The sequence below is a fragment of the Rhipicephalus microplus genome, chromosome 10 (assembly GCF_043290135.1).
Source record: "Rhipicephalus microplus isolate Deutch F79 chromosome 10, USDA_Rmic, whole genome shotgun sequence".
Lineage (NCBI taxonomy): Eukaryota > Metazoa > Arthropoda > Arachnida > Ixodida > Ixodidae > Rhipicephalus > Rhipicephalus microplus.
This window is the reverse complement of record NC_134709.1, coordinates 6400169-6423592: the sequence shown is the minus strand read 5'-3', so window position 1 is coordinate 6423592 and position 23424 is coordinate 6400169. Positions and strand designations below refer to the sequence as shown.

Below are 23424 nucleotides of genomic sequence, written 5' to 3'. Positions count from 1 at the left end.
TACCATCTATGTGATTGAGTGGGCTTTTTTTTGTTTGTACTGTTTTTCTTGTTCGTATTGGCGTGGCTAGGCAGATTCCTTCGTGTCGTTCGTGGAACATAAGTTGGAACACCCTTCCACAGCCCCTTCACAATGCTCAAAACAGTCCACTACACCCCCATGCTTGGCGTGAAGTGATACTTTAGCTCCTGTTCTGCGCAAGTACTACATACACATAGCTCATGTACCCACGCACAAGCTAAAACACACTCTTGTCAATGTGAAAGAGAAATTATAAAAAGAGTGCTTTCCAGGTGCTGTGTACGAGGTTCCGTGCACGAACTGCGATTGTGTGTATATCGGTCAATCCGGTAACTTTGAGCAACAGCTGAAACAGCACAGCAATCATGTAAAAAACGAGGAGGTGTCATCGAACGGCCTCGCTGAGCAGGCGCAAGCCTCAAATCATGAGAGACTGGGGCAAGGCACGTGTCGTCGCTATCGAGAAGGAATTGACTTCTGTATTGTATCTGGAATCACTAACAATACAAACAAGAAAAAGCACACTCAACCGCACGGATGGTAATCTGCCCCCCGCATACGAAAGATGGTTAGGCCCAAGCTATGAACTATTTGAATGCTTAGTTTCCGCCTATCGCTTTCACAGTGAACAAGGCTCCCATTTGGGTGCCAAAACGTCATTACATTTTTATTCTGTTGTGGTCAGCGCTTTCACATTTTTATTCAATAATTCTTCCTGACCAGACGGGCATCGGTGAAGCCTTGACGCACGCTCCACCCTGGCATTTTGGGTGAATAAAAACAGGATGCTAGAGGTTGTGAAACCTGACTTTTGCCAATGAAGGCTCAGAGATTGGCTCTGCACGATGCATAGTAAAGATTATCTAAAGTAAGGATTATTAAAGTAAATGCAGTAACAATGAAATCTGTGCATTGCCCCAGAGAATAGCACGTGCCCTTTTAAAAACCGCCAGGCCTGCGCGAAACAAGCAGCACTGTCCCAGCGAAAGCTGAAAGAGCGACCTTTCAGAGCCTTTTTTGAATACTCCTTTGCTGCAGTTATTATGATCCCTTAATTGCCGCTGTGAGTGTTTATGAACAGGCATTCAAGGTCAGCCTTGCTCGTTCAAGAATTCAACAACCAGAAATCTCTACCCACAATTTCATTTTGAAAACAGAACTTATAAACAAAGATGTAGTATTGCAGGGACAAATTGCTGACAGCTACAACATGAAGAATAAAAAAACACTGCTCTGTTTCAACGCTGCCGTCAGACAGCTTGCCTCACTTTTAAATGAATATGTCTGCATCCGCAGTAAATCTATAAGTGGTTGATGCATGCTTTACATGATACTACAAACGTCAACACTTGGTAGGCCGATAGCAGCCTGCTGCTGTGACGAAAAGATAGCTCTTGAAATGTTACGCATATGAGAAGAAAGAGTTTGTTGAAGACTCCTAGAGATAATTGGAACAAGTAGTAGTGGGTGATGTGAGAGCTTGCCTTACTGGAAAATGCGAACAAAAGTATGTTAATAGTTACAGTTAAAAGCATTAACAATTATGTTACTTAATTACAAAAAATGGCGCCTTACTGGTAATGCCTTTACTTGTAATGCATTACCATCAACACTGCTTTCTGTATGCACCCGAGCTAAAGTGTCCACACATTACAAAAAGGAGAGCTCATTATGAAGAAACAAGAAATAAAATACAATTGATGACTACAACTGCAAAGAAGGTGTGTGCAAACTATTTGTGAAATACTGTAAAGTAGATTCTAGGGCTCTGTGAAATAGAAATGCAAGATCTACTGGCACACAATCAAATGATTACAATTGCCAATGCTAACACTCTCACCTAAGATAGAGTAGAAACTCCATGACATAGTACCCAAAGGCATAATCCACAAACCAGTAGTAGAGAGCTTCGCGAAATGATGGCTTTGTTATCTCCTGCATGTAATAACCAAGTTAACATAAGATAAAATCCACATGAATTCATTTCGAATGTGAAACATTTATGTTACTAGAAAAAACGCAAGTTTTTAAAATTTGTGGTCATTGTAAAAGCAAAAATTTCTTGCAACTTTCTACACTAAGGGCAGTAATTTAGGCCATTTGGTTGTTCAAGATCGTAAAAAACACCACAAAATCAATGCACAAACACACAAAACTAAACTAGTGCTGTTTTCTATGACTGTTTGTCCATCAATTTTTCCTCTGTTTCTTACGACTTTTGAACGTAAATAACCTTAGAAATGATAAGGTTTATATAAGACTGTTAAGGCACAACAATGAAATTGACAGCTAGTTTAGTATTCAGCAGCTATAAATTTCAAAGTTTAGTATGCCTACTTTATAAAACTGTGATTTAGGTCTGAAACTCTGCCTACCCAATACGTAGAAAAATATGTGAATTGCATATATCACAAGAGTTCAGCCATCAGAGTGGTGCAAGGCAAATTATAATTATTTTAAATGTACAAAACTGAACAGTTTCATAGGGCAATGAATGTCTTGAGTCAACAATTTAATTCATCTGTTGTGCCCTCAAGGGTGAAACATTACCGAAAGAAAATGGTTACAACAAAAGTAAAAGAAAACAAGGTTTCAAAGAAAAATACATCAATACAGACTGTAGTACACAATACAGAAGAACACATAGGACCTGCTGCACTGAAGCCATTAAAATAACTACTATGTCAGGCGCATATCCACATATCAGCATTAGGCACCCACTGGTTTTTCTAAAGGTGGAAGCGGCACCATGCTGTGAGAGGTTCACACCATAGCATAACATGATACTCAGAGTGGACCATTAGACAGGGAAGTATGGCTAGTTATGCAGGTTGGTAAGATTGAGTGATCATTACTAGACAGCCCTAAAAAATTATGAGAACGCAGAACAAAGACATTTTATCCTCGTCTTTGATTTACAATAACCATTGAATCATTACACTAGACAATATACTCAAAAGCCTGTAACATTAAAAAAATAAAATGCAGCGCTACTGCTGTGAAACCTGCAAAAGTGCATATCACGCTCATGCAGTGATTATTATGCACAGAGTTCTCACTGCTCCATTTACCCAGCCATAACATTGCGGGCGAAATTTGCAAACTTGGTATGCGGCATGTGGGCTACTTTGTGCCGAATTTTTATTGTCTTCCTGCTTGTTACAGCTGTTGAGATACATGTCGTCAGCAGCAAGATTTGTCAGATTGTGCACCCTGCGAAGATGTGGTGCCAAATGTGCCGCATAAACAGAAGTGCCAGCAGGCTAAACATTCATATTTTTGACGAGGTGGCGGCACCATATCTTGCACGACACAGTAGTCGGGCACATGTTTCCGAGGTGTTTTTAGTAATTCAGAAGATAATTATTACGAACACTTCGTGGTTATTTCAGTTAATTGTAATACTTTGGACATCACTAATTTACTTCAAACTAGTTATAGGCATTCATTAACCTCTTGATCTTGAGTGAGATCACGCCACATGAAATGCATGTAGGCCCTTGAAGTGCTACGCACTTAAATTGACAGCAGCATCTTAATTTTGTACATGGGTAAGGCACATTGCTGGGCTAGTTGGTTGGGGTTCATCATTCAAGAGGGTATAGCGCATCAGGACAAGGACACAAAAAAGATGCACACACACAGCGCTAACTTCTAACTCAAGTTTGCTATTCTTATTTGTCGAACCGCTTCCAATATGTTTGCATCGATGATCATTCCTCTACTCGGCTTCCTGTTCTTTCGGGTGTTCCACAAGGCAGCGTATTAGGCCCGTTATTATTTCTAATTTATATTAATGATCTTGTATCCCTTATTAGTGATCCCGTGAAAATTAAATTATTTGCCGATGACTGTATTCTATACAACAAAATAACATGCCCTGATGACCAACAAATGTTAAACAAAAACCTTAGAGTTCAGGCGTGGTGCGAAAAATGGGGAATGAAGCTTAATGCCAAAAAATCCGTTTTTATGAACATAACTAACAAAAAGAATAAGCTGTCCTTCCCTTACAATCTTCCGTCACAACCGTTAGAACAAGTATCAGAATATAAATATCTAGGCATCACTATAACAAATAACTTGCGCTGGAACAAACACGTAACAAACACATGTGCAGCTTCATTCCGAAAACTTTGCTTCCTTGGACATAAGCTTAGAAAGGCCCCAACAAACGTTAAGCTACTCGCCTATACATCCATAATTAGACCGCGACTGGAATACGCCTGCACTGTCTGGGATTCTCACACAAAAAGTAATATTAATGCTCTTGAAACGATACAGCGTAAATCCGTTCGATTTATTTTTTCAAGCTATCGTTCCAGTGACTTGCCGACTAGATTAATGGAAGAGCATGGCATTCCAACACTTCAATCACGCCGTCAAATTCTAAGGTTAAAATTTCTATTCTTGCTTAAAAATAACAAACTTTCACTTAAACCCGAGGAATTCCTTAAGCCACTCACTTCCCGACAAACACGGCATAGACACCTCGAATCTCTGACTCCGTACAGTGCTCGAACTAATATTTTTAAGTTTTCCTTTTTTCCGCGTACTATTACAGATGGGAATAAACTAACTGAATCGGCTGTGACCAATATTCACTCCTTTGAATTGGAATTCTGATTGCTTTGTTTTGCAACTTCGATGTATTCTTGTGTATGTGTTCAATATATTTCCAACAGTGTACCACGTGTATTGCGGATTTTTGTAACTTTGATGCATTCCTGTATTTGTTCAAACTATCTTAATCAGTGTATCATGTGTATTGTGCCTAAATTTTGTTTTTCTCGTGATGCCCCTCCTGCTTGGGCCCTTCAATGGGCTTGCAGTATGTCTTAAAGAAAATAAATAAATAAGTTGCAAGTTAGCGCTGTGTGTGCATGTCTCTCCTTGTGTTCTTGTCATGGCGCGCTATGCCCATATGAATTTGTACATGGCCCTGCTAGAATGGTGCTGAAATGAATGCTTACGTCATTTGTGCTTGCCAAATGAAAGCAAACCGCAGAGTCTGTGTGTGGATACCACAAGCAACGAAAATGCTCTGAACTCTGCAGATGCACATCCAAATTTTCTAGAACCTGAAAGGCATAATACACAAAGAGCTTTAGTGCTCCTCCTCCTGCCGCTACTGAGTTGTGTGCAATGTCATACAACTTGCATCAACATATGCTGCAAAAGTGGGGAAAAACATTTGTGGTATAGTGTTAAACTTATCACACAAAAGGTGAATCCACTGAACTTACCTGAACCTGAGAATTCTGTAAGATGGATAAACAAAAAGAAAAGTACAATAATGCTCCACTGAAGAGACCCTTGTGTAAGAAACACACAAAAAAAAAAAAAGCAGAAGGGAAACAGAAATGTCATATTAGAGATGCACCATTCCTACAGTTAAGTATCAATGACTGTTTTCCCAGGCAGTGCAAAGTGACCCATAGCATGCACACCAAAATTTTGTCAAACTAAAAGACATATGTAGTGTACATATTGAAGGGGCATATCTACAATTAATTACTTTATGGCCATAGTATGCCGTGAAGAAAACACTAGCTTACAGCTCCATAACACTGCAAGGCCATATAAGCCATATAAATACAACTGGAATTTAAAGGCTTACAATTGGAGCCTTCAAGTTGAGTGTTACAGGCAACTCGAGCATCTGCACAGACCAGACTAACAGGCTATTTCGTATGGCATTATATGAAACACATCACCATGTCTCCCCCTTCCCGGTTATCTTGCATGACCTACTTGTGCTACACACCACAGGCTGCACAAGACAATTTTGCACGCCTGATTTTACGAGGAATACAAGGAAGCATTCATAAATTTGATGCAAAGAGTGCAAGTCGCAATATAGCAAGTTTCTACTTTAGTTACGCTGAGAAACTTACAAACCTCCTGCAAGGGACGTGAGTATCGCGTCTCTAGCAGTCTGAAAGCTGGCACACACTGCACTGTAGCTGTAACGACAATGCCGATTGAGCCCAAGCCACAACAGGCTGCTCGAAAGACTTCTTCATTCTCCGACTTCGAGCAGCGGAGCCTCTCGCCATTGCTTGTTATGAGCTCAAGCTCCAGAACCTTTGAATGCAAAAACAGCATATTATTAGTACAGCAAACAATCCATCTTCTTATTTTTCCCCTGACATTCACCCTAGGAGATATGAGTAGTACACCATTACGAAACCTCAATACACAAAAAGTCTTTGTTTGCTATTTCAACTACTGCACTTGCAAATAGGATGCTGAAATTCTGTGTTCATAATAGTTTAATTTCAAATGATTATTTTCAGAGAAATGTGCTTGTTGTCAACAGAAGCTGCATGTTTGTCTTATTTAACATGTAATTTCTCATAGCAGCAGTCCAAGTATGCAGTATAGTCTGATATTGGGATGATAGTACTTCTATGCAGGATGTAGTACAAACACAAAACATATTTCAGCTATAAATGTTGTGGGGAACTCTCGACAAACATCACATCACCACTCTCGCCCATGTTGGCACAGACGGCAACAAGACTATTCAGAGAGAACCACTGCACATGCGTCCAGATGCGGACACGCTTTATAAGCGGACACGGTGAGCGATCAAAGTGGAGTTGCCGGTAAACTGCTGCGCGGTGTGCGTTATGTACAGGGAGTGTGGTCTGCAAAGGCCAGGGTTAAAAGCACCGATGAGGAACTGTTCACGGAAGTTCGCCTTTATGTATTTGTATTGTTCCAGTAATCATTTTAAAGCTCCAGTAATAAATCGTTTTTGAAATTCTGTGTTCATAACACTTTAATTTTAAATAATTATTTTCAGAGAAATGTGCTTGTTGTCAACAGAAGGTGCACGTTTGCCTTATTTAATATGTAATTTCTTATAGCAGCAGTCCAAGTATGCAGTAGTCTGATATTGGGAAGATAGTATTTCTATGCAGGATGTAGTACAAACACAAAACGTATTTCAGCTATAAATGTTGTGGGGAACTCCCGACAAACATCACATCACCACTCTCGCCCATGTTGGCACAGACGGCGATAAGACTATTCAGAGAGAACCAGTGCACATGCGTCCAGATGCGGGCACGCTTCATAAGCGGACACGGCGAGCGACCAAAGTGGAGCTGCCGGTAAACTGCTGTGCGGTGTGCGTTGTATGCAGGGAGTGTGGTCTGCAGAGGCCAGGGTTAACGGCACCGGTGAGGAACTGTTCATGGAAGTTCGGGTTTATGTATTTGTACTGTTCCAGTAATCATTTTAAAGCTACAGTAATAAATCGTTTTTGAGTTACCCCAAAGTAAAGTAGACGAGTGGCCTAGTTCATTGGAGTAGAAGACAAACCCCACAACGTTCATCAGTGATTATGAAGTTAGCTTATAAGGTACACGATAAAGAAGCATGCAGTACAGGGCACTATCTCCTACCTGTGTTGAAAATATGCCATGGTGGATGCCAGAACCATGAACACCAGTGGCAATGGCCCCACCAACAGTTATGTCAGAAAGAGCAGCAAGACTGGAAGGAGTTGCACATTATATCACCACAATATTTCAAGAACATCTTCCAATCATCACAAAAAGTCAACTGACACAAGGTTACAAATACACTGTGCTGACTGCCTCATCACACACTTCACTCAAAAATGCTACTGCCGTCGCGATTTTGCACTCAAGCATCATAAACATCAATAAATGCCCAGTGCACATGCAAAAATTCCAGCCAAAATTTCCTAATGGTAACTATCAAGGCATAAACCTAACTAATCACCGAATTCTTTCCTTCATTCAATACTGCAAGCCTTATACAAGTCCAAGCAAGGTGAGGGTGAAAACAAGAAACAAACTAATTTAAACAAAGTTAATACAGTTTGATTTGATTGATGATTGATTGATTTGTGGGGTTTAACGTCCCAAAACCACTTCTGATTATGAGAGACGCCGTAGTGGAGGGCTCCGGAAATTTTGACCACCTGGGGTTCTTTAACGTGCACCCAAATTTGAGTACACGGGCCTACAACATTTCCGCCTCCATCGGAAATGCAGAGTTAATACAGTTTGAAAGTATCACAATGTGGTCAAAGGCCACAAAAAATTAGTCTGTTACAGTGCAAAAGACAAAAAAAAACTCGAATAAATCTGTTCGCATATGATATGGCATCATTAAATTCGAATGATGGTGGCAAATATTTCTTGATGGTTAAAATATAAACTGCCCTTTTTAGGCAACCAATGCAGTTAATAAAACAACACAGCATCTACGCAATAGCGTGGCAGCCAATAGGCTAAAGGAGTCAAATAGCATGTTTTTCTGTTCCACCAAGTCCAGCGCCTGCTCACACTGTACTGACCTCCCAACACACATGCTCTAGCACCTTGCCATAACACATTAAAGAAGGCGGCATGGGTGGTATCCTAGTCTTGAATGTGGACACAAAGTTTACCAACAGTGAAAGTTGGGCGAGTTTGTTCGGAATCATTGCTTATTCCAGTTGTTAGTAGCATGTTGACCTGTGTTTGTCGCCTTCCTTTAGACAGAATTTAGGAGCATTTTCAAGCAATGACTCGTATAGTTTACACTACACTGTAGCAATACAGAGACTGTAGAAGTGAATGCCCCAGCACAAAAGTGGCACATAAACTTGCCGAGGCAGATGAAGTGACCAATTAGAGGCTCCGCTGTGCTCAAAAAGGAGAGGCGTGGTGGAAACAAGGCAACTAGCTATGGGTATTAGAGTGGCAAAGAAACATGGCGAGATGAGAAGGCGACCAATGAGAGGTTGCGCTGGACGAGAGGTGGAAACGAGGTGATCGACTATGGTTATGATAGTGGCAAAGAAACATGCATGAAGCAAGAAGGCGACCATTGAGAGGCCACGCAGGGCGTGAGGTGGAGACAAGGCGACTGGCTATGGATATAAAAGTGACAAAGGAACATGCTGAGGTGAGAAAACGACCAATGAGAGGGTGCGATGGGTGTGAGGTGGAGACAAGGGGACCGGCTTTGGGTATAAGAGCGGCAAAAGAAGATGCCGAGGCAACTGGCTATGGGTGTAAGAGTGACAAAAGCACATGCTGAGGCAAGGTGACTAATGAGAGACTACGATGAGAGCGAGGTGGAGACGAGACAACTAGCTATAGGTATAGGAGTGGCAAAGGAACCTGACGAGGCGAGAAGGTGACCAATGAGAGGTAGGGATGATGCAACTGGTAATGGGTATAAGAGTGACAAAGGAATATGCTGAGGCGAGAAGGTGACCAATGAGACGCCATTGCTGGGCATGATGTGGAGACAAGGCAAGTGGCTATTGGCATAAAAGTGGCAAAGGAACACGCCGAGGCAAGAAGGTGATTAATGAGAGGTGGAGACGAGGCAACTGGCTAAGGCTATAAGGTGACAAAGGAACATGCTTAGGCGAGAAGGCGACCAATGAGAGGGTGCAATGGGTGTGAGGTAAAGACAAGGCAATCGGCTTTGGGTATAAGCGTGGCAAAAAGAACATAAGAGTGACAAAAGGACATGCTGAGTCGAGAAGTTGACCAATGAGAGGTCAACGCTGGGCGAGGTGGAGACGAGGCAAGTGGCTATGGGCATAAAAGTGGAAAAGGAACACGCCGAGGCAAGAAGGTGACCAATGAGAAATGGAGACGAGGCAACTGGCTAAGGGTATAAAGTGACAAAGGAACATGCTTAGGCGAGAAGGCGGCCAATAAGAGGCTGCAATGGGCGTGAGGTGGAGACAAGGCTTTGGTTACAAGAGCGGCAAAAGAACAAGCTGAGGTCAGAAGGTGACCAATAAGAGGACATGCTGGGCGTGAGGTAAAGACGAGGCGACTGGTGATAGGTATAAAAGTGGCAAAAGATAATGCCAAAGCAGGAAGGTGACCGGTGAGAGGAGGAGATGAAGCAACTGGATATGGGTATAACAGTGATAAAACGAACATGCTGAGTTGAGAAGGTGACCAATCAGAGGCTACTACGGGTGTGAAGTCGAGACGAGGCAACTGGCGATAGCTATAAAAGTGGCAAAATAACATGCCAAGGCAAGAGGGTGACCGAAGGGAGGTGGAGACGAGGCGACTGGCTATGGGTATAAGAGTGACAAAAAAACATGCTGAGGCAAGAAGGTGACTAATGAGAGGCTACGATATGTGCGAGGTGGAGATGTAACCGGCTATAGGTATTGGTGTGGCAAAGGAACCTGACTAGGTGAAACGGTGACCAATGAGAGGTGGAGACGCGGTGATTGGCTATGGTTATAAAAGTGATAAAGGAACATGTTGAGGTAGAGACAAGGCAACAGGATATGGTAATAAGAGTGGGGTCCAATGAGTGCTGTGCTTTTTCCAAAAATGAGCAAGACTTCTTTTAAGCTTGAGAAAAAAGCCGCTCGTGCAGCTACTGTCACTTCAGGTGCACACAGTGTTCTTTCGATGCAAAATTGCATCTTTGTTTTTTTTTAAATTCATTTGCCCATATGACATCATGATTTTTGTCATTATCACCAAGGCAACAGATACTTACACATATATTAACATATATTCTGTACTACAGTATACGGTACTTGATTTTTCTTTGGTGTTCTACAAGTTTAACCTACTCATTTTACCAAGCCATATTTTATCTGTAAATAGCATCATCATATCTAATAATTATTTCAAACATGCATATTTTACACTTTATTATCAGTCAAGACAATTTTTTCACTTTACTATATAAAAAAAACTCTACAACACAGTTTTGGAAATGCACTTGTGCTGCATGTCTCATATTTAGTTCTGCACACTCATAAAATTAGCACACTGTTGATAGCAACTTGCAGAAAACCCGTCTACATGAGACAGGCGGGAAAGTGGCCTTTAATACCTCATAAGAGCAAGGCCATTTTGAGCGAGCTCTACTTCATTCAGTCTTTTTAATGTGACGCCAGCTTCAGCCTTCACAGTTGCAGTCGCCTGATCCACCTAAAAAAAATCACAGTTATAGCAATCAGTACAAACACCCCATTTTATGTTGCATAAAATATTTAACTATAATGCTTCAAGTGGCAAAAAAACACAGTAAATATAAGTGAATATGATGGATGCAAGATCATGTGCACAAGAATTCATGCATTAGCTGCGACAAACAAGACAGACATCGACAATAGTGGTCTAATGCTCTTGCTTACTCCGTTTAGTACATTAGAACACATTATGAATGCCGGTTTTCATTTAAGTTGAAACTTCCTCTAGCTAAGAAAGTCAAATTTTGAATTTTGCAGTCACCTGATAGTTTTTTTTTTCCAGAAAATATATCCCATTTCAGCACTCGTAGGATTAAATATGATTTTCGGTCTTTTTCCTTTGGCACGGTCACAGGAAATGCGCGTGTACTCCTGCATAATTTCTGCGTTTTTCTCAAAAGAACATTTCGAAATTTGTGTGCCTGTTCCTCAGAAGCTGTCACACATAAGAAAACAAAAAATTTAATGTTTTAATTAGTGGAATTTCTATAACATGAACTATAATCCGTAGGCTAGGTGCATTTTGTTTTTTATTATTAAAAAGAACATTCATAAGTGGTAATTTTTATGCATCAATAAACACAAATAAGCATAACAAATCTAGTTTTTATTGTACGCTCACTATTTTAGTTTCACTTCTGTAAAGTGTTTGTAGCTATATTTGTGCCAAATGGCAATACTCTGTAAATAGCCTATCATAAAAGAAAAAATACATATGTATAAAACATGTAAAAACAGAAAGAAAAACCATAAACACAATTTGGAACTAACTTTAAGCTTCAGTGCAACCTGCATCTACCTTTAGAATAGCTTGAAAATTTTATAATCATTGCTTTTATTACCACTGCTACACAATCAATTTTTTAAACTCACTGTTGAAGTCTCACCCACTTTGAATATTTAGCAAAAAGACAAATGGTATATACACTATGAAAGTCAAATGAAACCCGAACAACAACAAGCCTTCACGATGGTATAGTGCACGACGTCCTGTTATCAACATTTACTGGCGCGCACATTCTGCTCAACAGCTATGCGCATATATGTATGCCTGCCGATGGTGATAAGTGGAGGGCGCGCATTATGCCATCGTGAAGGCTTGCCGCTGTTCGGGTTTCATTTGATGTTGATAGTACATACAGGATAATGGTAAGCTATATGTCTAGGTACAGTATATAATCACATACATTGATAGTAGTTGTTCCCGCATGCATAAAATTATTAATGTGATAAAACTTGACTATGCTCTCATACAAATTGAGTAGTGGTTACTTCAGCAACAGCAGCATTTATAATCACCCTTAAAAAAAAATAACATTGGAAAAACTGGGTTTAACTCAGTCTTGAGGCAACTTGTGTGAATAACAGACATCTGGAATTATGAGTTTTGCCCGAAAATCGAGGATTCTATATGTGAAGAAGGTGCACAGTCAGTGAAGTGAGAGAGAGAGAATAAGAAAAGAAAGAGGCAAATATATCACAGAAAATAAAAAGCTGGAGAACAGCAGCCAATGAGTGCCACTTTGTCACGAGCAACAGAGGTGCACGGGACAGGATGGCACACACAGAGAAGATAATGAAAAAGAAGTCGACGGCAGATGCTGGTACACCTAGTATGTGCCAAGACAGAGAGGGGAAAACAAAAGCATATTGTGAGATTAGAGTACTTGAAAAACAACTCATCGTTTATCTTGTACTATGTTTGCAGACCAATGGTCACATCGTCTGTCTTGAACAGCTTTCTTGGGTGTATGTGAGTACCAGGTTGTGCATATATAAAAGAAGAGGAATTTCTTTCAAGGAGCTTATTTTTTTTTTTTAGACAAAACCAAATTAATTCAACAGGTCAATGGGCCAAAGAAAGCATAGGAGACATTAACTGTTGTATGTTCGCTGTAACATGCTGACTATTACATAAGTCAAAATAAATAAAAGTGCAGCTGCATCTATGTACGATAGAGGGCCCTTTGCATTTTAAGCAGAGATTGTTGGAACATAAGAGATGGCTAAGTGAAGGCTCACCTTCCGATCTTATCTTACATTGCCGAGAGCATAAGTGCACACAGAAATTCGATGAATGCGCGACTTTGTATCGGCATAGGAATGGCGAAACGTGTCTGATGGCCGAGACTTGAGATACCGATACTAGTGGTATGCATGTGTGAGCCAACTGTCGATTAACTTGCATAAAAATAAAATGAAAAGCCTTTACAGTTATCTTCCGCGTAAAGCACATATGTTCGCATATTGCATGGGCAGGCGCAAATACGTTTTCAAGCCTTCTTTCCTTTCTGCATTTGTGCCCATCTCCGGTTGTTAGTCGGTGTTTGTGGCATTTTGACTTCTGCTCGTATTCACATGACTGGTGTTTTAGAATGAATATTTTTTATGCCTCAGCTGCAAACACCATGAAGTGACCAGCCTGGGATCAGAACTTTGAAGCTGCTCGAAAGAACTGATATGAATACAATACACCTTGCAAATGAGAGCGTAGGATGGGAAACACTGGGTTTATAGATATACAAGTTAAGATGAAAAATGTTTCATAACATATTTAATTCCATAACAGGTAGAGATAAGAATAAGCACATGATTTCAGAGTACCTCAACTCATAATGAATTGATCATACAAACAAGTTTAGAGAATACAGATGTAAAACTGCAATAATAACAACTAACAGACAATGATGCCTGGGAAAGCATAGGGGATGTTGTTAGTAGGAACTTTAATAAAAACATGAACAAAGAAAAGTGTACGAGACAGGGACCGAATCTGTGAATTTCAAATAATGCGTCCAATGCTCTGGTAAACTGAGCTACAGCAGCAGTCATTCACCCATCCACTTTTATGGTGTATATATGTGTCTAACAAAAAAAAAAGAGCCCTTAAATTTTCAAATCTTCGCTTGAAAGCAGAACTGAGTCACACACAAATAGATTCATTCCACGCACAATTCTGGCATGGAATCACGTAACCAACGGTGTCTTAACTGTCAACTCTAATACTGTCCTCTACTTTTTGTTACGAAACTATATTTCCAATAAAAGAAGTTCATGTTACTATTTATAGCATGGCTGATTTTGTAGTTATTAAGATTACGAATTTTAAAGTCCAATCCTAGTTCCTCCTACTGTGATGCAAATTGCATTTCCATTGCAATTTACACCTGTAAATATGTCACTACTAGCAATTGTGCACTGTGTAACCTTCCCCCGTCCCCTCTCATGTAATGCCTTAATGACAGTGTGAAAATAACTAAATAAAAAGCAACAGAACAAAATAAATGCAGCCAAGTAACAACTTAAAGAACTAAATGTATCCTCTGCTGGTGGTTAACCAACTTGAAACTAAAATGTGCTTTCATGTGCCACCTCACTGTGATTTTGATACACTGGATGAACAAACTTTCCTTATATTAGCAGAAAGATCCTCCTCCCCTTTCAGCTGCGGGGAGTTTTTTTTTTTTTAGTAAAGCATTGTGCAATACAAGAAAAAAAAAAGGAAGAGAGAATGACTGGACCAGTGCTACTAACAAGTGAGAACATTTATTGGAAGACATTGCCAAAAATTTTGCTGCATTTGTGCATGGCAGCAGAAGCAAAAAAAAAGTTACCATATTATAATATTAGAATGCATCAGTCCTTTTAAAATATTTTAGTAGACTATTTAGGGTATTAAAAATTACCTCCAGTGACTTCTCACGGTGAGTGGGTTGGCTCCTCGGCCTCAGAACAACAGACTCGTGAATCAGGCAGATATCTTATAACTGAATTTTATTAATTGCATTTACCAAGCTGCCCGCCCAGTTTATAACTATTTACTTCAATATACTGCAGGTCAACTTGGCCTAAGCAGGAAGGACAGTATACATAAAAATAAAATACAAAGATAGCCTAATGCACACAATGGTGCAATCATAGATACATTAAATGTTGAACAAGAAAACACAATATTTGCAAAATAATTATTCATGCTCATATGTAGTGAAATGAAACATCAACAGGAAGAAAATGTCACAAATAGCAGTGGATGCTTGGGCAAGTTGTACGACATCTCGGAAACAAGATCTCGCAAAAAAAGCTCAAGAAAAAGGCGCTGTCAAGAAAAATGACAGCGCTGACTCACAATAAGTTTATTCACCAACACTGCATTATTGATATGTGGGGCTTAACGTACCAAAACCACCATATGATTATGAGAGACGCCACAGTGAAAAGCTATTGAAATTTCAAACACCTGGGGTTTTTTAACGTGCACCTAAATCTGAGCACATGGGCCTAAAGCATTTTCGATGGAGGGGAAAATGCGGCCAGCGCAGCCGGGATTCGATCCCACAACCTGCGGGTCAGTCAGCAGCCGAGCACCTTAGCCACTAGGCCACTGTGGCGGCACTGCGTTACACATATTAGCCGAGTCCTAAATGAAATAAAGAAGGCACATGATAAAATTAACAAACTGTAACGAGAGCAATGGGCATGGAGCTCGAGTATAGAAAAGGAAGAAGACTTGCTGTGATCGCAGGCTTGCGTTCACAGCCTCATAAAAAAAAAGTCCCAGCATACCCACAGAGCAGATGATGATGAGTGAGGCAAAACGTCCGTCTATTCGTCTGTCAATTCACTATACGAAAACCACAAACACCATCTAGTGATATTATTTCCAAGAGCATATATGCAAAATGGCAACTCTTGAGCAAACTAAAGGTGGCTACATACATACTACAGAGAAGGGAACGAACCACACCTTTAGGAGCTTAGACCCTAAAAAGAAAAAAAAAACTGTCAGCCTCATCAATGTTAACCATGCACATTGTTCATGCACTCATCTGGCAGATAGGCATTAATGAGGCTGATAGCCTGTTCTTTTTCTTCGTGATAAGAGTGATTGTTAGTGTCATTACTGCTTTTATCATTGTTTCTTTTGTTTAGGACAAGGCAAATATGTATAATGCAGTGTTGGCGAATAAACTGTTGTAGGTCCGCGTTGTTGTTTTTGTCTTCTTCTTTTTTCTGTGCTCCACAATTTGCGCTGTTTCATTTCCGAAATCTAACAAAAATATGCTCTTCCAGCGACTGAATTGCATGCATGCGTAGAGCATGGTTGTTCACGATGATAACATTCTTTGGAGAGTGTGCATGTGATATTAACAAACGTCGTCCGGGCTCTAGTGGCCGCACCGAAAGTAGAAAGCAAGCATACCTAACCTTCAGGACTTTGTTGAGCTGCAACATGCTGACCATCACTTCCGGCGTGCATGCGATGTCCGACGGCGAGAAACCGGCGCCAACCACTCGAACTTTCTTGCCGCGTTGTCGGGCGAAATCTAAGACCTAGCGCGACGGCCACAAAAAGAGAAACGGTAAGAATTCTCACTCGTGACAACTGCAGCGTTGATGCATGCACTCGTCGCGCCCACCTCGAGTAGCTCATCCTGATTTTTGGGTTCGAAGAAGTACTCAGGCTTGCAACTAAACGTCTTGGACCAATTCTCGAACGTGATACCCTTGAGGCTGGAGCACTGAAAATCACCCACAAAATGTCACTGTTAACACCTAGAAAAAACAAACGCGAATAACCTCCGATAAACTTACAACCATAGCGAGGAATCGTTCTTGGCTACGAGGCAGCGGCTACGTTCAGTGTTTTCCTCTAACGTTGCAAGGCCACAGCTCGAAGCGGTGGATAAGGCATCATATTTGGAATACGCCTGGACTTTGAGTTCTCGCATGCTTCCGCTGTTTATTCGCCTTCGATAACAAAACTGAAGCGAGTGCATGCGTCACGTGTGCGGAGTGCAATTGATGATGTTTATTATTTTTTTTACTAGCGCCGTCTATAAATTAAAGACACCAAAATCATACGCAAAGTACAATAACTAAAATAGCTTACATTCTTTTTCACGTAAAATTCTATACTTGTATTGCGTGATTGTGAACTTTGTGGGGTTGAAGAAATAGCCTTCGGCGGGGACCAATGGGAGCGTTCCAGCGCTTGTTGCTGACGTCGCCTCCGGCTGCCTCATCGAGGATGACGTTGCGGTCAAATGTGGTGTGTCGTTTGCGAGGCGCAGTGTTTTCCCACTTGTGGAGGAATATGTCCGCGATTAGCGCTAACACTTCGACATCACTCTGAAAACCCCCCATAACAAGATCGATCTCTGCAGTGTGGCGCAGCACATCCGAGAGCCGGCCGCGCGTAGATGGCCCTTGAAAGTGTGTTTGCAAAAGCTCTCCCTAAGGTTGGGCATGCAAACAAAGACACACAGAATGGAGAAATGGAAAGGTCGGGTAACCTACATATTGAAACGCGAGTTCTTTCTCGGCGCTAACTCTCCGCAAAAGTACGGCCGATGGCTAAACTGTGCTCTCGAAATGATTTCCCGAAGTGCGGAACCCTACCACCAAGGTAATGAGGGCCACGTCGATAATGGCGGACGCATCCGGGCTTAGGCCTGACTGCGAACGCCCCTTCACTTGGGTGTTGGGCGATCTCTCACTTGTGCATGGTCTAGTCGTAGCGTTCAGGGCTCAGATAGATTTACTTGCTTCGTTTATTTCGCTGTGTAACTTGATGCTTTGACGGCGCCCCCAACACGGGGCCCGTCCCTGCCCGATATGTCTCTTGTGCTCCTCCTTGAACGTTCCAGTGCTGTTTCGATCGTTGCCGCTATCTATTTCTCTGTAACATACAGCAGTTTATTGGCGCTGTGCATATCGAAAAGTTTATGGCGAGGCTTGTGCAGTATGTGTTAGCAGCCCTTGCGCGTCAGGGCGCTTGTTAGTAGTCGGCCATATTTAGACGAGACTTAGCCAGCTGTTATTTCGTGCGAGTGCCGCAATTGTACTGCGCACTCGAGCTCCGCCGGGCCATTGTTTCATTATATATGCCATCTGGACTATTTGCGGAATAGCGTTTTTACTCTTTATTTTTCGCCCGTGAGCCGAGTACTCTCAATTATTCATTCACCCTCGCTTTGTGATTCGATCATTCGTGATAAGTATTCGCAGGCCGTTCGTACTGTGAGGGAAAGTGTAATGACGACGTCGCCTTTTTAAATCGCCTAATTCTCCAGGAACAGGTTAAGCGTTCGCAAGCTGTAAACATATATTTCCACATTAATTGAGTCTTCACATTTACAGGCGACGGGACAGATACCCGCAATGAGCGGTTTGCAACAGCCCTGTGACGCCGCGGTGGGAGAAGAAAGCGAAGCAAGAAGTTCGTTCTAATTCAAGTTTTTTCCAATTCAGGATCAGTGCTGATAAGAGACGAGAAATAACGGCCAAGCTAGCTTTAACGAAAAAAACAACAAAAAAGATGGCGCGTGCTTTTTCGACATCACGTCACGAGGTCACGTGGCCGCGAAGAATGACTGACAGCTGAGGCCGGCATCGAAGCTATGGAGAAAGTGAATCGCGCCGGTGTTTCTGGAAACTTATGCGGCGTAGAGTATTTCTGTTATGTATTTTTTCGTGGCCTAGAAACGCGGGCTGATTGGCCCTCCTCCGTGAACTCCGTTCTCGGGCGCTGTTTCAGACCCTTGGTTCAAGCGGCAATGACGCATGGTCTTAGGTCACGTGGTACAAGTTTGGTTCCAGTTTTGATTTACTCGCCGTTTGAAAGGGTTAAATTTAAATCTCTGACGCATTTCATATTTTAATTACTGGCGCAGGTTAGTTAACTAATGGAGAAGTCGATTGGATGAGCAAGACAAGCAGCATTAGAAAATTTTAGAACGACCATGCACATAAAAGGTCCTCCCACTCGAGGTAATTCTCACATTTTTATTTAATTACAAATAATTTCTTAAATTTTACTTATGGCTTAATAACTCTGGGAACACTTCAAGTTTTCTGCTCTAAGTTGTAAATTGACAACAATGCCAAGATTTTTGACCCAGAGAGCACTGTTCAGCCATCACCGGGTTCTTCGTTGCTATCAACTGGTGCTTAATGATGGTTATGTCTGTTGCAGTTGGCAGCCAAATGGTGTCTGAGATGCGTGTCTTTGATGGTGCTAGACATGCCCTGTTGGTGCAAAACAGCAGAATGTTTTTGCTTCTGCTTAAAGTGACCTGATGCAGGCAACATGCTAGCTATGTTTTTAAGGACAAATGTCGTGGTGTACAAGAATATTGTCGACACTTAAATCCTTCAAGCAAAGCTGTTCTTCAATGTTGCTGTTGTTGAATTGTCTTAACAACTACCATATACTCTGACGGCTTATCCACTAGAAAATGGCCTTTTTTTTTTTCATACTTCACCAAAACTGAAAATTTGATGCTTTCTTTTTAAAGTTACTAGCAGTTAGCATTTATTAATATTTCTGTATTTATTACTATCAATGCAGTTCAGAAAAGTAAAAATATATATAAACAGTTACCAGTAAATAATTATACCTAAGTATTTGTGATGAGGTATATTTAAATTAAGCGGCATGGTGTTCAGGGAAATTATGAGGCTTGCAAATATGTAAAGGTTATGGTAATGAAAGTTCTGTGTAGGGATGCATAGTGGTTGGAAATATGTGGAATTGCAGAAAAACAAGCCAAATAGTTTTAAAGGATTTTTTCGGTTGTAAAAGCAGTACTTAAAGTAATCAAAATCCATTATGTGGATACGTTGCAAGTATCGGAAATTTTATGCGAAGCACTTGAAACTATGCTTCGATTGCACAGCTAAACTTCTTGCTTAAAAAAAAAAAATCATGACAGAAGGTGACCTAACAACCTCACATGTTCAATCTATTGTACACAGAGCAGTATTGTTAGAAGGCATATACGTTAATTTCTTCAGAGGCACATCTCACAAACCTTTACTCTGAATTCACAGACACTTGATTTGGATTGTGTGTTGGGCTACACAGCAGAATGATTCTAAAGCACATCATTGGTTTATTTGTTGATAATCGCCACAGGAATTTTTCTTTTCACTTGTTGAGTTCAGTTAAAGGGATATTTTCACAATGTCTCAGTGAACTTCAAGCGAAATGTTGGACTTAGTGGAGTAAACGAAAACAGACAAAATCAGCAACCATCTCGCCCATTCATGAGCTTTACTGAAATCCTTAAGGGGGGGGGGGGGGGGGCTGCACAGCTTCTATAACATTGAAAATATGTCTCGAGTTATTAAGAGGCACGAATAAATGGATGTATTGACAACAAAATCAACCTGTGGAGTTCGTTAGGACATCTCTCTTGTGGCACGGATAAAAATTTACCGTTGCTCTTCGTGACTTTACTTGGACTGTATTCCTTACTGCCGGAGATGACCTTTTATTCGTGTAGCTTCACTCCCCCAGTGATCTATTTGGCTGCTCCTCAAATAACGCAGCTGTTTTCAGACAGCTGTGCGGGTCCGCTACTTTTGAGAAAACAGTTGGCCGTGTTTCAAGCTGAGTGCGCTCAAGGTCAGAAAAAGCTGCATGCATTAATGTCGTGAGCTGGCGTATTTGCTGCAGTTGCTCAGCAGCTATGACATTCTGCTTATACGGTAGAGTGCAAAACACATGAGCTGGAACACATACTTAACATATACTTTGAGCATGTGTTGAAAATCTGATTACATAAAGATTAACTTGGAGCTCACCACTACTGTGCATGACCCACTTTGAATGTTTGGGCTATCAAGTTCCTTTAACCGCTATCCAAGCACAATTTCAAAAGGAAAAAGATTTGTATTTAAATTTTTTTCCATAAAGAGTTTGCAAAACGGAAATAGAAATGTTGAACAAGTTTAAAATATTGGCATAAGCTATTTTATAATTGAGTTGCTGAACTATCCACCACTGAAGCTTTGCTCCAGCGTATCACAAAAGCTGCTATATGCATCAAGTTTTCAATGATAATCAGAATCTTGAGGCATAAAATCATAGGGGCCATCGTGGCTTTCTTTTATTCGCTATGCATGAAGCAATACCAAGACAATTGCCTGAAATGCCTTCAAGATAATTCACATACCTACATATTTCAAAAAGTAATTATTTTCTGCATAACAAAGCTTTTTTTTATGTAATGAAGCCTTCAAGCTTAATGGTATGAGCATATTTTTTTCATGTGCATATACAGAAATATAAATGTACATGCGTGACCATTGCATGTTAAAGTAATTGTGGGTGTGTATCTTTTGTATGGCCTGTGCAAAGCATCGTTACTGAAGAGTATGCAGTTACATCGAAAACAAAAAAAGAACATGAGGCGAGTGCTCACTTTAAACTGAAGTTTAATAAATTAAAGCAGGAGAAGTAACGCGCAGAGTGCTGTGCATGCCTAAAAGACAAAAAACTCAATGACATACATCACACATTGCTTATAAAACCAGCCTGACAACATGGCGGGGTGCAGAAACATATCTACTAAAATTTTCAGTGTGCTAGGCACCGCCTAGCACATTGATGTTAAAGTGCTTGGTGTGGTCCAGACTTGAACGACACTGCCTAGCAGTTTGATTTTAAAGCACTTGTTGTGGTCCAAACTTGGGCCACACCGAGTGCTTTACAGGTCTAACACTTGGCAAGTTTCAGCAGATATGTTTTCAGCAACCACGCCATGTTGTCAGGCTGATATTTTTACCAATGTGTGACATACGTCTCCGAGTTCTGTCTTATGCATACTGACGCATGCGTGGTTCTCTGTGTGTTATTTTCATCCGTTTTCCTTAATTTTAATTAAACTTTAATTGAAAGTGAGCACTTGTGTCACATTTTTCCTCTTTGTCTCCGTCATCACAGCATGCTCTCGAGTAATGATAAGTGCATCCCAAAATGCCCAGTTTTCTGCTTTGCACTGTAAAGCAAATTGAAAGTTGGTCTTAAGTGAGGCTTAAGTCAAAATAGTGGCATGAGCTGACGTGCTTTCTTCTATTGTGATTGCCAGCTGGTGTATGGAAAGCACGAAGCAGCTAAATCATGCGAAAAATTTCGGACTATTTTATTTTGATGTGTTTGCAAGAGCAGAGAGCTCGTGTGACTTGTAGCTAATATTGGGAGAGATAGATGATCGATGGCCTTTTTGCAAAGGACACATGGCTTGTCTCATGACTCATTGCATTGTGTGCAGCACGAGCCAGGAAAGGAAACATTGCGGGTAATAATTACCCTGCAATGCAAATTAAGAATCAGAAGACGTTTCTGCATAGAAAGAAATGGCTGCAACTTGCTTAAAAACTTGTGTGAATTTGAACTCAGAGTTGACTTACACATATGTTTCGTATGTTTTTGACACCTACAATATTCTGTTTTTCTTTAAGGTAGTGCCTAAACTATCGACTTAAGATTATTGCTATCGGACTTGTGATAATGTATATCAAAGCATTCACATACTGTGGTCATATAGTGCACTGCACTTGGCCAAAATGAAAAACATTGCAAGCTATGCTTTCTTTGTGTATCAAGTGCACTGCTCGTGAAGCTTGCTATTTGAGCTTGGCTGTTCAAGCAGGCTGTACTGAAATACATGGTGTGATTCGCTACTTCAATTTAATTTGCCGTTAAAATTTTTGTCATTACAGCGAAGGCGTGGAAGACGATGTTCCGTCAGCTGACCTCGAAGAAGGAGAAATCATTGATTCAGGTCAAGAGGACAGTGATGATCAGAGATCCGGTGTGTTCATAGAGAAAATTTAATTATACATATTTAATTACTTTTGCTGCCTCCAGACGTCCAAAATGTGTCAGCCACATCATTCAGTGTGGCAGACATTAACACTAATAAAAAAAAAACATGAATTGCATAACATACCGTATAGATACACAAGAAATGGGGAGGTGGGCAAGGGAACTGTTCCACTCTACAACCGAATATTTACTAATTTCACACAAGAAGAACGAGTAGCAAAGCAATTCGTGAAGGGCGTTGCTGCTGCTGCATGAAACAAAGAAACAAATTGAACAATTAGTAATGGTTAAAATGAAGAAAAAAAAGGCATTTGGGGTCTGTGCACAAAGCCCAATTGCTTAGCAGTGCTATACCAGAAAAGCACAATTACTGGAATGCACTGCCAGCGTAGATTCATTTTTCTAATGTTTTATGCAGGTAGACTGCTTGAGTAGGTTTGATTACAAAGCAAGACAATAGACATGACATGCTGTATGGAAAATATGCAAAGTTGAGCAGAATAAAATATGAAATATGCATTGTTAAAGGAACACTAAAGAGCAAAGCACTTTTTCACATATTAGTAAAGTACAATTTGTCAATCCTGAAAACACCACTCATACCACAATACGACACTTGGTAAGCACCACCTTGAGATTTCCGACCAAACACTGTGACAGCATGTTTTTGAAGGCGTCTGCTGGGTTTTACACTACTTTTAATCAATAAAATTGAAGTACATTGTAATCTGTGGGTGCCATAGACTTAGCATACGAAGTCTCAAAATATTTCATCAAGCCAATGTCGCAAAAATAC

At 40.7% G+C, this 23424-nt stretch overlaps 2 protein-coding genes across 12 annotated transcripts in view; one reads left to right on the top strand and one right to left on the bottom strand.

Moving 5' to 3' along the window:
- LOC119181904 (L-gulonolactone oxidase-like) overlaps positions 1 to 23424 on the bottom strand; it is a 79161-nt gene that overhangs the window by 19967 nt on the left and 35770 nt on the right. For 2 of the 3 annotated variants that reach the window (XM_075874952.1, XM_075874951.1), the window contains exons 2-8: positions 16432 to 16533; positions 16220 to 16345; positions 10876 to 10973; positions 7437 to 7527; positions 5923 to 6108; positions 4995 to 5102; positions 1862 to 1956 (exon numbers count right to left, since the gene is read on the bottom strand). In XM_075874952.1, the coding sequence (XP_075731067.1) occupies positions 1862 to 1956; positions 4995 to 5102; positions 5923 to 6108; positions 7437 to 7527; positions 10876 to 10973; positions 16220 to 16255 (614 nt within the window). In that variant the 5' untranslated portion in view covers positions 16256 to 16345; positions 16432 to 16533. Of the gene's footprint in view, positions 1 to 1861; positions 1957 to 4994; positions 5103 to 5922; positions 6109 to 7436; positions 7528 to 10875; positions 10974 to 16219; positions 16346 to 16431; positions 16534 to 16606; positions 17004 to 23424 lie in introns of those variants that run through there. The other variant, XM_075874950.1, reaches the window with a different exon arrangement.
- LOC119181905 (uncharacterized) overlaps positions 17039 to 23424 on the top strand; it is a 40991-nt gene continuing 34605 nt past the window's right edge. For 2 of the 9 annotated variants that reach the window (XM_075874939.1, XM_075874938.1), the window contains exons 1-2: positions 17039 to 17297; positions 22523 to 22614. In XM_075874939.1, the coding sequence (XP_075731054.1) occupies positions 17215 to 17297; positions 22523 to 22614 (175 nt within the window). In that variant the 5' untranslated portion in view covers positions 17039 to 17214. Of the gene's footprint in view, positions 17421 to 22522; positions 22615 to 23424 lie in introns of all 9 variants that reach the window. The other 7 variants (XM_075874941.1, XM_075874940.1, XM_075874944.1 and 4 more) reach the window with 4 other exon arrangements.